Here is a 15,608-nt window from a genome sequence, read left to right as displayed (position 1 = left end):
ACGATGGTGGTCTGCTTATAACATGTTGGTATTACAGACTCGGACAGGGAGAGATTGAAAATGTCAGTGAAGAAACTTGCCAGTTGGTCAGCACATGCTCGCAGTACACGTCCTTGTAATCCGTCTGGCCCTGCGGCCTTGTGAATGTTGACCTGTTTAAAGGTCTTATTCACATCAGCTACAGAGAGCGTGATCACACCGTCTTCCAGAACAGCTGGCATGCATGTTTAACTGCATATTGCATGATCCATTTTATTTTAAGATCTGATATTTGGCAAGTGTGGTAAACAGTACAGAAGTAATTAGTCCTAGGTCAATGTGTCAAATTTGTCCTGGTGGTGGCACAGTGGCCCCTTAGTTGAACCCCAGCATTGCTGTTTGCAGCTATATTTCCATGTCTGTTTCCAGTGCTTGACTGGGAAGGAAATAGGTGCTGGTACTCATTTTGGGTGCCTGTACTGTTTATATTTAGGTGCAAGAACTCCACAATACTTTTAGCCAATATTTTATAAGACGTGCAGGATCTTATGCAGTAGAAAATAAGAGTTGATGGTACAGAGTATCAGTGAGCTCCTGCCCAAGTCAGGCACTGTTGCAAAGGTGCATTGGGTGGGCCTGGGAGGGTATAGGCCCACCCACTTGGGAGCCAGGCCCAGGCGATCAGAATGCATTTTCCCCCACAAAACAGCTTTATTACAGACAGAAATACTTCTGTTTCATCAGCTCTCTGGGTGGCTGGTCTCAGAAGATCCCATGGGTAAAAATGTCGGATGTGGAGGTCCTGGGCTGGCGTGGTTACACGTGGTCTGCGGTTGTGAGGCTAGTTGGACATACTTCTAAATTCCCTAAAACGATGTTGGAGGCTGCTTCGTACAGTGGCAAGAAAAGGTATGTGAACCCTTGGAATTATTAACTGGTTGACCCTCCTTTGGCAGCAATAACCTCAACCAAACATTTTCTGTAGTTGCGGATCAGACCTGCACAACGGTCAGGAGGAATTTTGGACAATTCATCTTTACAAAACTTTTTCAGTTCAGCAATATTCTTGGGATGTCTGGTGTGAACCGCACTCTTGAGGTCATGCCACAGCATCTCAATCGGGTTAAGGTGAGGACTCTGACTGGGCCACTCCAGAAGGCGTATTTTCTTCTGATGAAGCTGTTCTGTTGTTGATTTACTTCTGTGTTTTGGGTCCTTGTCCTTTTGCATCACACAACTTCTGTTTAGCATCAATTGGCGGATAGATAGCCTTACATTCTCCTGCAAAATGTCTTGATAAACGTGGGAATTCATGTTTCATTGATGATAGCAAGCTGTCCAGGCCCTGAGGCAGCAAATCAGCCCCAAACCATGATGCTCCCTCCACCATACTTTATAGTTGGGAATAGGTTTTGATGTAGGTGTGCTGTGCCTTTTTTTTATCTTCACACATAGTGTTGTGTGTTCCTTCCAAACAACTCAACTGTAGTTTCATCTGTCCACAGAATATTTTGGAACATCCAGGTGCTCTTTTGCGAACTTCAGACGTGCAGCAATGGGTTTTTTTTGACAGCAGTGGCTTCTTCCGTGGTGTCCTCCCATGAATACCATTTTGTCTAGTGTTTTACGTATCGTAAACTCGTCAACAGAGATGTTAGCATGTTCCAGAGAATTCTGTAAGTCTTTAGCTGACACTCTAGGATTCTTCTTAACCTCATTGAGCATTCTGCATCGTGCCCTTGCAGTCATCTTTGCAGGATGGCCACTCCTAGGGAGAGTAGCAACAGTGCTGAACTTTCTCCATTTATAGACCATTTGTCTTACCATGGACTGATGTACATCAAGACTTTTAGAGATACTTTTGTAACCCTTTCCAGCTTTATGAAAGTCAACAATTGGTAATCCTAGGTCTTTTGAGATCTATTTTGTTTGAGACATGGTTCTCATCAGGAAAGACTTATTGTGAATAGCAAACTCAATTTTTGTGAATGTTTTTTATAGAGCAGGCCAGCTCTAACTGACATCTCTAATCTTGTCTCATTAATTGGACTCCAGGTTAGCTGACCCCTGACTCCAATTGCTTTTGGAGAAGTCATCAGCCCTGGGGTTCACATAATTTTTCCAATCTACATTGTGAATGATTCTATTATGTATTCAATTTAGACAAGAAAAATGCAATAATTTGTGTGTTATTAATTTAAGCACACTGTGTTTGTCTATTGTTGTGACTTAGATGAAGATCAGATCAAGTTATATAAACAATTTATGCAGAAATACAGGAAATTCCAAAGAGTTCACATACTTTTTCTTGCCACTGTAGGTGGTTTGAAATGTGGCTTGAAATATCCCATTCCATGTGCTTTTTGGCTATTCAGACTGAAGGGAAAAGAACAGATTCTAATTGGATATGCAAAAGGTCTGTATTTGAGTCGCTTCAAACTGCGTCTGTCTCCCCTGTTGATTTCAATCAGTAGTTGCGCACAAGCCGACTACATTAGCCTAACTACTCGAACACACCCAGTCCCAGTCACCAGTCATGACCAAATGTACATAGCAAGGCAGATTTTTGAGCGACACGACCAAATGTACATAGAAATGTTAAGTATAGACCTCCCATACTCATTGACAGTAAGTCTAAGAAGCGATAGACCCGTCTATGTACCCTATTTCTAAATTGTCCCTTAAATTGTGTTTTTTTCATCTTGTTACTTTCGGTTTTGTACAACGGCATCTGACAGCTGAAAATACAATACTTTATTGAAAGGATATTTCACAATGCTTTATATCGTACAATGATTAGCTTGTTTTGTTACATGAACTGAAATCAGGAGAATCATTATAATTTTAGCAACCAGGAACTTTTGGTGGACTGACGCATATCTTGCACGAGGTGGCCTCAAACGTAGATTAGACCAGAGACAGAGCGAACAAAAGCAAACGAACCAACAGGTAAAAAGTTGATATTAGAAGCATTATAGGGGCTACGAGGCTAGAGGTATTTTAGCATGCGAAGGTCAAGGACAACGCAAAGCACCCGATTCCCACCACCATTTGCTGTGGCAGCTTCAACCGATCCAGGGCTCACAGAAGACATGTCTGAGGGGTGCCAGGCTCTGCCGCTGCTGGACAGCCAGGCCATTGTTTGTGACTTATGTACAGAAGACAGGAAGCCAGCACGGAAGACTTGCATCAAATGTGAAATGTCCATGTGTGCCCAGCACTTGGAGCCACACCTTTCAGTCCCATTTCTGCTGCAGACACATACCCTGACTGAACCCATAGCACCGGGGGCTCGCGGAGTTGGGTTGGCCACCAAATGCCCCCACCACGGTAAGATTCTCGAGTACTACTGCTTGGACGACCTAACCAGCGTGTGCATGTCCTGCGCCATCGAGGACCAGCATCGCATCCACAACATGAAGACCCTGCCTAAGGCACACAAAGAGCTGAGAGAAAAGTTGAAGGAGGAGCAGAAGGCTTTGGCCAAGAGAGAGAACCAAAGCCTGAAACTAAGGAGGTGGGACAAGGAGCAGAGGGAGAGGTTGGCTAGCTCCAGTATCCGGCTCATTGAGGGAGTATCCGCCCTGCTCGACATCACCCTGAAGAGTGTCCAGAGTTCCGCCTCAGCTCGTGTAAAATAAATCGCAACCTCTAAGAGAACCATGCAGGCTGCCCTATCCGAGGGGGACTCCTTCCACTTCCTCCAGGGGTATGAAGGGGTGCACCAGGCTGTGGAGAAGGCCCGTGCCGTGGGTCTGAGGAAGGGACTGGAGCCCGGGGCCGACCGGGACAAGCTGGTCCAGGAGCTACAGCAGAGCGGAGGAAACCTCCTGGAGCAGACGACACAGCTGTGGAGTTCTCTGCTGGCTCTGATCGACCCCGAGAACCACCAGGAAAAACAGGGTTCCCCAGTGTTCCCTCCCACCACCGCGTTGACCTTTGACCCCAAGAGCTTGGGAAGGGGCATGTCTCTGTCCCAGGACCACAGGAAAGTGTTCTACACCCCCCTTGCCAAATTCACCACCCATACTCTTCTGTGCCAGGATAGCTGCTCTGATGCCAACCCTAGGTGGGTGGTCAAATTCTCTGAGGACTGTGATTGGACCGTTGGCGTATGTGACAAGGAGGCTGCTGGGAATTTCAATAACAGCCATGTCTATAATCTGCGCTGGCAGAAGGACCAACTGAGCTTTGTTTGCACTCAGTACTATGACAGTATTAGGCGTAGTGACGGGATGACCTATACAGATAAACCTCCACAGGCACACGTCGATTCTCAGTTTATCTATCTTCCTGGGCAAAATGAAGCTCTACCTGAAACAATACCCCGTCCCATAGAATTAGAAGTGTTCTGGAACAAAAACCTCCAACCCACCATCCCTGTCCTTCTACAGCAGGGGCAGATATCACCAGAGGACGGAACTGCGCAGAATGGAGATCCAGCATCATCAGGGTGACCTAACTCCCTTTGTCACCCTGGGAACAGGAGGTAGCCCAGTCAGTGCCAGACAGTATAGAGAGTACAGTCAACCAGAGCAGCATTGGAGGGTACGGTCTCTATGGAGCGAACATTCAGTCAGAGCAGCAGTGGAAGTGCCCATGTGGAGCGGTCCATGATCAACCCAAGACCCAGCAGGCACAGTATTACAGGGTCCCATGTTCACATGTAAGAGGGTTATCGGTACGTCGTATAGGGGGGTGTTCTGTGAGCTGGTGTAATGTCTACACTCTTAGAAAAAATAACCCTTCGAAGAACCATTTTGGTTTGAATCCTGGCTAGTGTTAAAAAATAATTGTGTACATACCTAATTGTGGACATATATCAACATGAGCCTCTCCTCCCGGCTCGTGTTGTGGACATATATCAACATGAGCCTCTCCTCCCGGCTCGTGTTGTGGACATATATCAACATGAGCCTCTCCTCCCGGCTCGTGTTGTGGACATATATCAACATGAGCCTCTCCTCCCGGCTCGTGTTGTGGACATACCTAGGCATAAACAAAAAACATGTGTATCACTCATCTTATGTTTTTACATTTGGCACACATTCATTAAGTCAGGTTGCATACATCAATACATATATTCAATACAGATATTCAAAATACATTGAATGAATTTACACATTATTACATTACATTACCTGTTGATAGTATCAACTGTAATTTCCTTGGCGCTGTTCACACGGGCTGTGGAAAGTTCTAGTGAAAAGATGTCAAGGAAATGTAGTAGACATTGAGTTATTCAGAGCTTATGTGGAGGCTTCCATCTGGTAACTAACATTATTTTTGCTGCAGTCAGTCTAGACAATCACACTGGTTTCTGGGGTACTATGATAGTCAGTGAAGAATTATTGTTTCGTAATAAGATATTCGGGAGACATGGGATGGTGGCCCAAATATGTTCGTTACAGAGATGGCAACTTGTGACCAAGGTTTTCTCATTCGGGCTTCCCCACATTATATGCATATTCCAATGCTGTTGTGCTGTAGGATTCTAATGTGTTGGACTCACAGTGGCTGGAATTGGGTTTAACATGCAAGGCAGGACTTTGTCTCCCCCTGCTGGTCAAGTTACCTAACTATCATAATGTTGTCCCATTGTCCCACTGTTCCAAGAACTTCCATGTAAATCTTCAGTTGACTAAATTTTAATGCTGATGTTTCTGTCCAGTTATAAAAAAAATGGCTAGCTTACAAAATCTAAATACATTGGGATTCATGACATGAGCTGGTACACAAACAGAGTTCAATTGATATATGTACTGTATATTGTATAAATGTGTGGTTCTTTAATTGAGATTCAATGTTAAAATGAAAAAATAAATGACACAAATCATATGGAATGCTCTTTATTGGTCAGAAGTGAGAAGACTGAAGAAAAGTGGCATAAAACCTGCATAACACGTTTGACTAAAACCAGATACATATAAAATGTAATTATCCTCCAAAACACTGTGAAGTAAAGTAAATATACCACCATATGGAAAACTACATAATAATGCATAGACAGAGAGAACATTTTCTCAAAGTAACAGACAGTCAAGTACAATCATGTGAAATGCTGATTGCATGGACATTTTAGTCTCTGACTATATAAAATATTGAGAAATTGGGGAAATCAACATGTAGGTCAAGGTAACACTCAAAGCTGTCCTGTCTCCCTCAGCCTACTTTAAGAACATACTTTGAATACATTCTCTATTCCACAAGTTTCCCCTCAACATACTGGGTGTAATTTGACTGACTTGAGTTTATACTGTAGCTGTACAGTACATGAAACAGTTTGTCATTAGTTTCAATCTATATCTTTTCCCTCCTCGCTTTAATATTTGGTCCGCATGAGAATAACATAAAAACTAAGGAGCTATGGGGCAAAAAGACTGGAATACGATATCATCTAACACTTTTGCAAATCATTCAAGGTCAATATATATTTATTTAAGTGAGTTTGAAAAGGATTAAGTTAAATAACCAGAAATATCTTAACATAAAAATCTTCAACATTGGTAATTACAAGGAATATTTTCATCTATTGAATATATCTAAAATAATAAAACTATGTTTTTGGAATAAACTTTACCTGTACTCTTGATATAGTAAATACTTCATAAAGTGAAATACTCTACATCCATTGTTTTGCATATGGCTTTCATATAGCATGGCGGTGACGTGCATAGAAGTGTTAGGAGAAAGAGGGGATTGAGAGAGAGAGATTCTAGGACTTGGTAGATAATAATGGACAGAGAGAGGTAGCCTGCACTCAAGGCCTGCAGAGCTGAATGGGAATGATTGAGCAAGACAAAAAATACACCCCGAAGTAACACAACAATCCTCGGCTCACTTATTATCAAAGAAATGTCCATTTCTGGTCATTTACAGGGAAAAAAGCCAAATATGTCTAAAATATCAAACCTTAAATAAACTCTTAGATAAGGGATTGTTTTGACAGTGTCACCTAAAAAGGTTTTGATTAGGCAACCGAACACTTATCCAGGGTTTACGTTTCTCAAATGACAGATTCTTACTATCAATGGTTACAGTATTGTCTGTTTCTGAGTGTGTGTGTGCAGTATGTGTAATAGCATCCATGTGACAGGGGCAGGCAGCAAACAACCCCCCCGACCCTGTTACGCCCAGGAGCCAGCCTGGACCTCGCCTAGTTATCGTTCCCAAAGACGGTGTTGAGCTGCTGGGTGACCCTGATGAAGGTGGTCCTGCGACTGAGCTCCTTGAGCTTCCCTGCGCCCACGTAGGTGCAGGTGGAGCGGACCCCACCCAGGACGTCGCGTATGGTTACGTCCACGGGACCCTTGTAGACCACCTCCACCGTCTTCCCCTCAGATGCCCTGGGAGAAGAAGAGGGAACGTTTTAGTGAACTCTTAAGCCTAATGTATGTATACGACGCAAGAACGAGTTAGGAATTGTGGGGATGCACACGTCTGCATATTTCTTCTACCCAACGCAATTTTGCGTAGCTACTTTTAGTTCCATGAGTACGTACGTGGTATATAGACTAGTATTGATGCTTCAAGTTTGACTAATATTCATTTTATTAGAGAATGCCAAGAGTGTGCAAAGCTGTCATCTAGGCAACGGGTGGCTACTTTGAAGAATCAAAAATATATTGTGATTTGTTTAACACTTTTTGGTTACTACATGATTCCATGTGTTATTTCATAGTTTTGATGTCTTTACTATTATTCTACAATGTTGAAAATAGTAAAAATAAAGAAAAACCCTTGAATGAGTAGGTGTTCTAAAACTTTTGACTGGTTTTCACTGTTTGGCCCTGTCCGGGGGTGTCCTCGGATGGGTCCACAGTGTCTCCTGACCCCTCCTGTCTCAGCCTCCAGTATTTATGCTGCAGTAGTTTATGTGTCGGGGGGCTAGGGTCAGTTTGTTATATCTGGAGTACTTCTCCTGTCCTATTCGGTGTCCTGTGTGAATCTAAGTGTGCGTTCTCTAATTCTCTCCTTCTCTCTCTCGGAGGACCTGAGCCCTAGGACCATGCCCCAGGATTACCTGACATGATGACTCCTTGCTGTCCCCAGTCCACCTGGCCGTGCTGCTGCTCCAGTTTCAACTGTTCTGCCTTCTTATTATTCGAACATGCTGATCATTTATGAACATTTGAACATCTTGGCCATGTTCTGTTATAATCTCCACCCGGCACAGCCAGAAGAGGACTGGCCACCCCACATATGCTCTCTCTAATTCTCTCTTTTTTTCTCTCTCTGAGGACCTGAGCCCTAGGACCATGCCCCAGGACTACCTGACATGATGACTCCTTGCTGTCCCCAGTCCACCTGACCGTGCTGCTGCTCCAGTTTCAACTGTTCTGCCTTATTATTATACGACCATGCTGGTCATTTATGAACATTTGAACATCTTGGCCATGTTCTGTTATAATCTCCACCCGGCACAGCCAGAAGAGGACTGGCCACCCCACATAGCCTGGTTCCTCTCTAGGTTTCTTCCTAGGTTTTGGCCTTTCTAGGGAGTTTTTCCTAGCCACCGTGCTTCTACACCTGCATTGCTTGCTGTTTGGGGTTTTAGGCTGGTTTCTGTACAGCACTTTGAGATATCAGCTGATGTACGAAGGGCTATATAAATAAATTTGATTTGATTTTGATACTGTGTGTACAGGATGCACATGGTATACACCATCTAACCAAATGCTTACTTGCAAGTTCCTTCTTACCAATACAACAATAAGAAATAAGAAAAGATAAGAAAACAAACATAAAGTAAATGTCTCAGTAGAATAGAACAAACACTTTAGCATAAGTAAAATACAGGAAGGCACAATTTATAGTCCAATATTGAGTAACGTCTCAGTAACATCTCTGACCTGTACTCGGCCACGCCCCCAGCGTGTCTCTTCATGGCCGTGTCGGAGCTCATGCCGTAGAACAGCTTGTACTTCTTCCCGTTCTTCTCGATGACCTCGCCCCCGCTCTCTGAGTGGCCGGCCAGCATTCCACCCAGCATCACAAAGTCCGCCCCCGCGCCTGTCAGTCACACACAACCACAGCTGAGAAAACCCAGTCAGGGTCAGACACATTCCCTTGGGACCATCACACGACGTCCTAAGAACCCAGCTGGGGTCGGACAATCCTGGGAACTAGACAAAACCTCCAGGGGACCATGACACAACATCCTGACAACTTTAGGCGACCATTTTAAAACGTCCCGGTGACATCCTAACGACTCATTATTGATAGCAGGGTTGTCAGAACCTGGCTATGGGCTGCAGGGGGGAAAGTGTGAGGTTAGCGTGAGACAACAAATGCACTTTTCTATATTCAAGGAGAGAAAGAGACAAAGAGCTAGACTGTTGTTTTACTATTAAACTCAATACTATCATTGTTTTACATTTCGTAAAGCAGTTAGTGTTTCATAACCAGGCAAAGCTAAATAGTAGGCTAGTGACTGGCGGTTATGGAGAGGTAAGAGAGTCGCTGACGCGATGTCTAGCAGAGCCTGCCTGCTTGTCTGCCCACACTCATCGCTTGCTCCCCCGCAGCTCACCAGCTGATGTAGGTTGTGTGTGGCGCTTCCTTCCCACTGTTAGAGAACGGAACCCTCGCTGCTCTGCGCACCCAGTGCTGCTAATATTCTACTTATCATAGTAGCTTATCCAGCCCAAAGTGCAAATACAAGGCACTAGAAGCCAAGTCTGAGTCATAAATGGTTGAGTCCAAGTCCGAGTCACCAGTGGTTGAGTCCAAGTCCGAGTCACCAGTGGTTGAGTCCAAGTCCAGTCACTAGCCCTGAAAATGTGTTGTAGTACTTGAGTCCGAGTCCTGGACCTGAGTACTACAACACTGGCTGTAGAGTCTCTGTAGTCTGATTCAAGTAAGCACTGTATGCTCTGTGAGTTGAAATGTTACATTCTACTACTACAAAACTCACCAAAAGCCTTGGAGACGTCACCTGGGCAAGTGCACCCACCATCCTTTATGAGAGAGAAAGAAGAGGGAAGAATAAGATACTATGGGTCTTCAGGTGAAGTCTTTATCTATTCAACCATCTTGGTATGTATATCACGGTGTTGAGCCAAAGACAGCCAAAGACTGTTGAGCCAAAGACAGCCAGAGACTGTTGAGCCAAAGACAGCCAAAGACTGTTGAGCCAAAGACTGTTGAGCCAAAGACAGCAAAAGACTGTTGAGCCAAAGACAGCCAAAGACTGTTGAGCCAAAGACAGTCAAAGACTGTTGAGCCAAAGACAGCCAAAGACTGTTGAGCCAAAGACAGCCAGAGACTTTTGAGCCAAAGACAGCAAAATACTGTTGAGCCAAAGACAGCAAAAGACTGTTGAGCCAAAGACAGCCAAAGACCTTTGAGCCAAAGACAGCCAAATACTTTTGAGCCAAAGATAGCCAAAGACTGTTAAGCCAGAGACAGCCAAAGACTGTTGAGCCAGAGACTGTTGAGCCAAAGACAGCCAAAGACTGTTGAGCCAGAGACTGTTGAGCCAAAGACAGCCAAATACTTTTGAGCCAAAGACAGCAAAAGACTGTTGAGCCAAAGACAGCCAGAGACTGTTGAGCCAAAGACAGCCAGAGATTGTTGAGCCAAAGACAGCAAAAGACTGTTGATCCAAAGACTGTTGAGCCAAAGACAGCCAGAGACTGTTGAGCCAAAGACAGCCAAAGACTTTTGAGCCAAAGACAGCAAAAGACTGTTGAACCAAAGACTGTTGAGCCAAAGACAGCCAGAGACTGTTGAGCCAAAGACAGCCAGAGACTGTTGAGCCAAAGACAGCCAGAGACTGTTGAGCCGAAGACAGCAAAAGACTGTTGAGCCGAAGACAGCAAAAGACTGTTGAGCCAAAGACAGCCAGAGACTGTTGAGCCAAAGACAGCCAAAGACTTTTGAGCCAAAGACAGCCAGAGACTTTGAGCCAAAGACAGCCAAAGACTGTTGAGCCAAAGACTGTTGAGCCAAAGACAGCCAGAGACTGTTGAGCCAAAGACAGCCAGAGACTGTTGAGCCAAAGACAGCCAGAGACTGTTGAGCCAAAGACAGCATAAGACTGTTGAGCCAAAGACAGCCAGAGACTGTTGAGCCAAAAGGATGTAAGTGTAACTAGGGATGCATGATATGTTGGTGAACATATTGGAATCGGACGATATTAGCTATCGGCATCAAAGCTGACGTGCATACCTAATATAACGTAGGTAGATGATGTACATACCTAATATAACGTAGGTAGATGATGTAATGACGCCATGAAAAATACAGTGCTACACAGAACAAAAGCAGAAAAATACTAAGCGCACACTTCTAACAACTAAACAAGTTCAAGTCGAGCAGTCATTTGAAAGAGTAAGAAAACTTCAGTGAGACAACTCAAAGGCAAAATGTATTAACGCCAAGATAATTGAATTCATTATGCTACTTGCTATTGGCGTCGCGACTGACATTTGGACCAGCGATGTCAGCCCCATGAGAATGTTAAGTCTGACAGCACATTGGTTCGACGAGGATTTGGTACTGAGGAAAGCCGTATTGCATGTTCAAGAATGTGTTGGTTCTCATACTGCTGCCGCCATTTGAATGGCATTTGAGAACATGAACACACTCCTAGCGCCATTCGAACCACTAACTCAAGAAATAAGCTCATCAACAGCGTCTGCAACAGACGTGATACCCTCTGTCATGGCATTGAAATGCTCAACATAACTGCAGACAGACCGTGGGGTTAAAACGTACAAAAGTACCCGAGGCTGTGAACAAGTGATTCAGTGGCATTCTCTCTGAGCCTCTTTACTGTGTCACCACCATGCTCCATGCTAGGTACAAGGACCGCTACTTCTTTAACAGGCATTCTCTCTGAGCCTCTTTACTGTGTCGCCACCATGCTCCATGCTAGGTACAAGGACCGCTACTTCAAGGCAGACAAGAAATGAAATTACATGAAATGTTACATACACAGCTGGACCAGATGGAAATGGACACAGTGACAGTGGGCACCGAGGAAGAGGCCACGGACAGACAGAGAGCTGAAACTGCACTGCATGACATGTATGATGAAATCCTGGTTGAGAATGAAACGACTGAACAAATGAACAATGAAACAGCACAGCAAGTAAGTGAATGAAATAGGTTTTGATGATGTTTTCCTGGTAATGGGGACACACATAAATGCCAACAAAACAACGTTTTGGTCAGTGTGGTGTGGTGTGTAACCTTTATTTAACTAGGCAAGTCAGTTAAGAACAAATTATTATTTACAATGACGGCCTACCCCGGCCAAACCCGGACAACGCTGGGCCAATTGTGCGCTGCCCTACAGGACTCCCAATCACGCCCAGATGTGATACAGCCTGGATTCGAACCAGGGACTGTAGTGACACCTCTTGCACTGAGATGCAGTGCCTTAGACCGCTGCATCCATGTGTGTGTGTTAACTATTTAACTGTACTAGAATGCTTAAAAGGCTGCTAAAATTTAAAATAACACTATCGGGTTTTTTGGCAAGGAAAATATTGGATTTCAGACCAAAATGTCATATCGGTGCATCACTATGTATAAAATAACAATACATGTATAATAACAATGGAGGCTTACAGAGATGATGTGTCCACCCAGGCCGTGGGCAGCGTCTGCACACTCGATCACAGCGCTCAGCTGGGGATAGCCCACTCCGGTCTTCTTACGGGTGGTGCACACAGACCCTACACACAGACAGACAGACAGTTAGGAGGTTATGAGTATGACCACACTAAGACCCCAGTTCAATCAATTGCAGAAGAGGTATGAGGAATGACGATCCAGCAAAACCGCAATGTGCCAGAGTCACCCGGGTGAAAACATCACCTGGTCCGATGCCCACTTTGATGATGTCAGCGCCGGCGAGGATCAGCTCCTCCACCATCTCCCCGGTAACCACATTCCCTGCCTGTGGCAAAGACAACACAGTCACTTTCAGTGTCTTAAGATGGTGCACTAGTATAATGCACTACTTTTGACTAGAGTCTTATATGGGCTCAATTGACACCCTGAGTGCACTACTTTGACAAGAGCCCTCAGGAATAGTGATTTGAAATGTATAAACTGTATAAATACTGCAGGCATAATCACATGCTCATAATCCCAAGTTTGCACACTATAAAAGAGAGCGTAGAGGAGTCACTGACCATGATGGTGTGTGTCGGGTACTTCTGACGCACGTCTTTGACAAAGTGGACAAAGTGCTCTGAGTAGCCATTGGCCACATCCACACAGATGTACTGCAGCTGAGGCACAGCGGATAGGATCTCACCCAGTCTGTCAAAGTCCCCTTCACCTGTCCCTGTGCTGACTGCCACACTCTGAGAGAGAGAGAGGGAGAACGAGAGCCAGATAAACACATCATGAAAAGTTTGGCAAAGTAAGATTCTTGTCTTATAGGGTACTATGTAAATGATATCCCAGACAGCATTGCTTTAATGTACCTGTACACATTCTTGATTCTTTGTTGCAAACTCCTTCCAGTCATCTACTGAATAGTGTTTGTGAATGGCAGTGAAGAGAGTGAACTGGGCGGAGAAAGAGAAATGTGTTTGTTAAACACCTTTAAGTGCATAAAATCTATGGGAACAGAGACATCTAATAAACATAGATTTGGGCTCCACTTTCTCTGTGAGCCAGAAGGGGATATTTGAGTTGTTTAGTATTAGAAAGTATGAGCGAGGATGGTGAATTCTGATTTAAGCTATTTTGTTGTTTTTGCTTGTTGCCGTTTATAACACAATATGTACCTTGGATAACGCCAGGGCCATCTCGAAGGTGCCGACGGTGTCCATGTTGGCTGCAACTATGGGGATCCCTCTGTAGCTTCCCTTGGAGTTCCTGAAGGTGTAACTTCTCATCAGGTCCACCTGGGGGAGAAGGAAAAACAGACTTAGACAGAGACAAACAGAGAGACAGACAGATAGAGACAGACAGACAGACAGACAGACAGACAGACAGACAGACAGACAGACAGACAGACAGACAGACAGACAGACAGACAGACAGACAGACAGACTGAGAAAGACAGATTGAGAGAGACAGAGAGACAGACAGAGAGAGAAAGACAGATATAGAGAGAGAGACAGAGAGAGAGAGAGAGACAGAGAGAGAGAGACAGATAGAGACAGACACAGAGAGAAAGACAGATAGAGACAGAGAGACAGACAAGAGACAGAGAGAGACAGACAGATAGAGACAGAGAGACAGACAGAGACAGAAAGAGACAGACAGAGCGAGAGACAGACAGAGACAGATAGAGACAGACAGACAGGGAGACAGACAGATAGAGACACAGACAGACAGGTGGAAGGTAGAGAAAAAGGCACCAACATTGAAGAGTGATATACTGTGTTTGGAAAATGACACTACTGGTACAAACTGGTCATTGAATAGAATAGAACAATACTGTAGACAAATTAGTACATTACTGGAAAAAGGAAGGAGTTATGCACCTCACTACGGGACTTGAGTGTGCTTCGTTTCGGACGGAGGAGCACATCCTTGAAGTCCAACTTGATGTCATTCTCAATGCGAGGCATTTCTACTTCTGGTTATCGGTGGTAGGAACACGTTATATCTTCTTCTGATCGGTCTGCAATGGGGTCGACAAAACGAACAACAGTATAGAAGGTGCGCAATAGCACAGAACAGGATGATTCACTTTAACCCCCACACACACACACACACACACACACACACACACACACACACACACACACACACACGTAACAGAATAACTTTAGACCGTCCCCTCGCCCATACCCGGGCGCGAACCAGGGAACCTCTGCACACATCAACAACAGTCACCCACGAAGCATCGTTACCTATCGCTCCACAAAAGCTGCGGCCCTTGCAGAGCAACTACTACTTCAAGGTCTCAGAGCAAGTGACGTCACCGATTGAAACGCCTTACAAATAGGACACAGAAAACATTAGAGTAAGCACATTTTCAAGGTTCCATGTGGGTCTGTTCACTCATAAAAATGGTAGTAGACGGGGACTGTTCAAAGTTCCATGAGGGTTCCTTGTGGGCCTGTTTACTGTCGCGACAGTAGTGCGAGGAAAAATACCCCCTTTTAAATATTGCATAACTAAGATACACTTAAGATACTTACAATATCCAAATCGGTAATAATGTAATAGTAATACATGAATTACAGATCATTTAGCTAAAGCTGGTCATATAAGGCCTAATAAACTAGCTACTCGAAAGATCTAGTCAATATGGGCTATCATGCTGTCTGTCACTGCCTCCATGGTCCAGTCAAAATTCAAGGTTGGCAAATATTTAATTAAAACCGTCAAAAGAGGTTAAAGACCCTAGATCTGTACGTACGGTTAGATGTAGGTATATCAATCATATTTCTTCTCTACGAAATGAGGAACAAACTACTTACCTTTATGAAATGTATGATGAATATTTCTTAGTTCAGCAGAACGCTTCCGTCACAAATGCGAGGCAGGAATGTTTAAGAGTGCGGGTCTTTACTGTAAAGCTATTCTTGGAGTTCTATAATTCGGGTATCTGTGCTTTTTCTGTACAGTGGGGGTTGAGAAAAGACTACAAATAAAGACTTTACGTCACTCCTTCGTCGTAGAGTCTACTATATTGTAGTTTTTTTACC

General features: G+C 44.3%; 1 protein-coding gene across 3 annotated transcripts; it reads right to left on the bottom strand.

Moving 5' to 3' along the window:
* Positions 1 to 5,812: 5,812 nt before the first annotated feature.
* On the bottom strand, positions 5,813 to 15,537 carry gmpr2 (guanosine monophosphate reductase 2). Of its 3 annotated transcripts, XM_042328271.1 has the most exons (11): positions 15,381 to 15,522; positions 14,808 to 14,891; positions 14,436 to 14,575; positions 13,731 to 13,850; positions 13,425 to 13,508; positions 13,128 to 13,301; positions 12,808 to 12,889; positions 12,559 to 12,665; positions 9,896 to 9,938; positions 8,832 to 8,991; positions 5,813 to 7,325 (listed from the first exon to the last, which is right to left on the bottom strand). In XM_042328271.1, exons 3-11 carry the CDS (start codon positions 14,520 to 14,522, stop codon positions 7,136 to 7,138), a joined length of 1,047 nt encoding a protein of 348 aa, XP_042184205.1. In that variant the 5' UTR covers positions 14,523 to 14,575; positions 14,808 to 14,891; positions 15,381 to 15,522; the 3' UTR covers positions 5,813 to 7,135. The 3 variants fall into 3 exon arrangements, with proteins under 3 accessions (XP_042184205.1, XP_042184204.1, XP_042184206.1); XM_042328270.1 differs by lacking the exon at positions 14,808 to 14,891 and having other exon boundaries at positions 15,381 to 15,537; XM_042328272.1 differs by lacking the exon at positions 15,381 to 15,522 and having other exon boundaries at positions 14,808 to 15,079.
* Positions 15,538 to 15,608: the final 71 nt, after the last annotated feature.

Source organism: Oncorhynchus tshawytscha, linkage group LG10 (genome assembly GCF_018296145.1).
Source record: "Oncorhynchus tshawytscha isolate Ot180627B linkage group LG10, Otsh_v2.0, whole genome shotgun sequence".
NCBI lineage: Eukaryota > Metazoa > Chordata > Actinopteri > Salmoniformes > Salmonidae > Oncorhynchus > Oncorhynchus tshawytscha.
This window is presented reverse-complemented; position numbering and strand designations above follow the sequence as displayed.

Excerpts from the sequence above, each read along its gene's own strand:
- gmpr2 (XM_042328270.1), bottom strand. The coding sequence starts at position 14,522 with ATGCCTCGCATTGAGAATGACATCAAGTTGGACTTCAAGGATGTGCTC. Across the intron at positions 12,666-12,807 it reads CAAAGTGGGCATCGGACCAG|GGTCTGTGTGCACCACCCGT; the intron begins GTGATGTTTTCA and ends GTCTGTGTGTAG. Across the intron at positions 9,939-12,558 it reads TGGGTGGACACATCATCTCT|GATGGTGGGTGCACTTGCCC; the intron begins GTAAGCCTCCAT and ends TCTCTCATAAAG.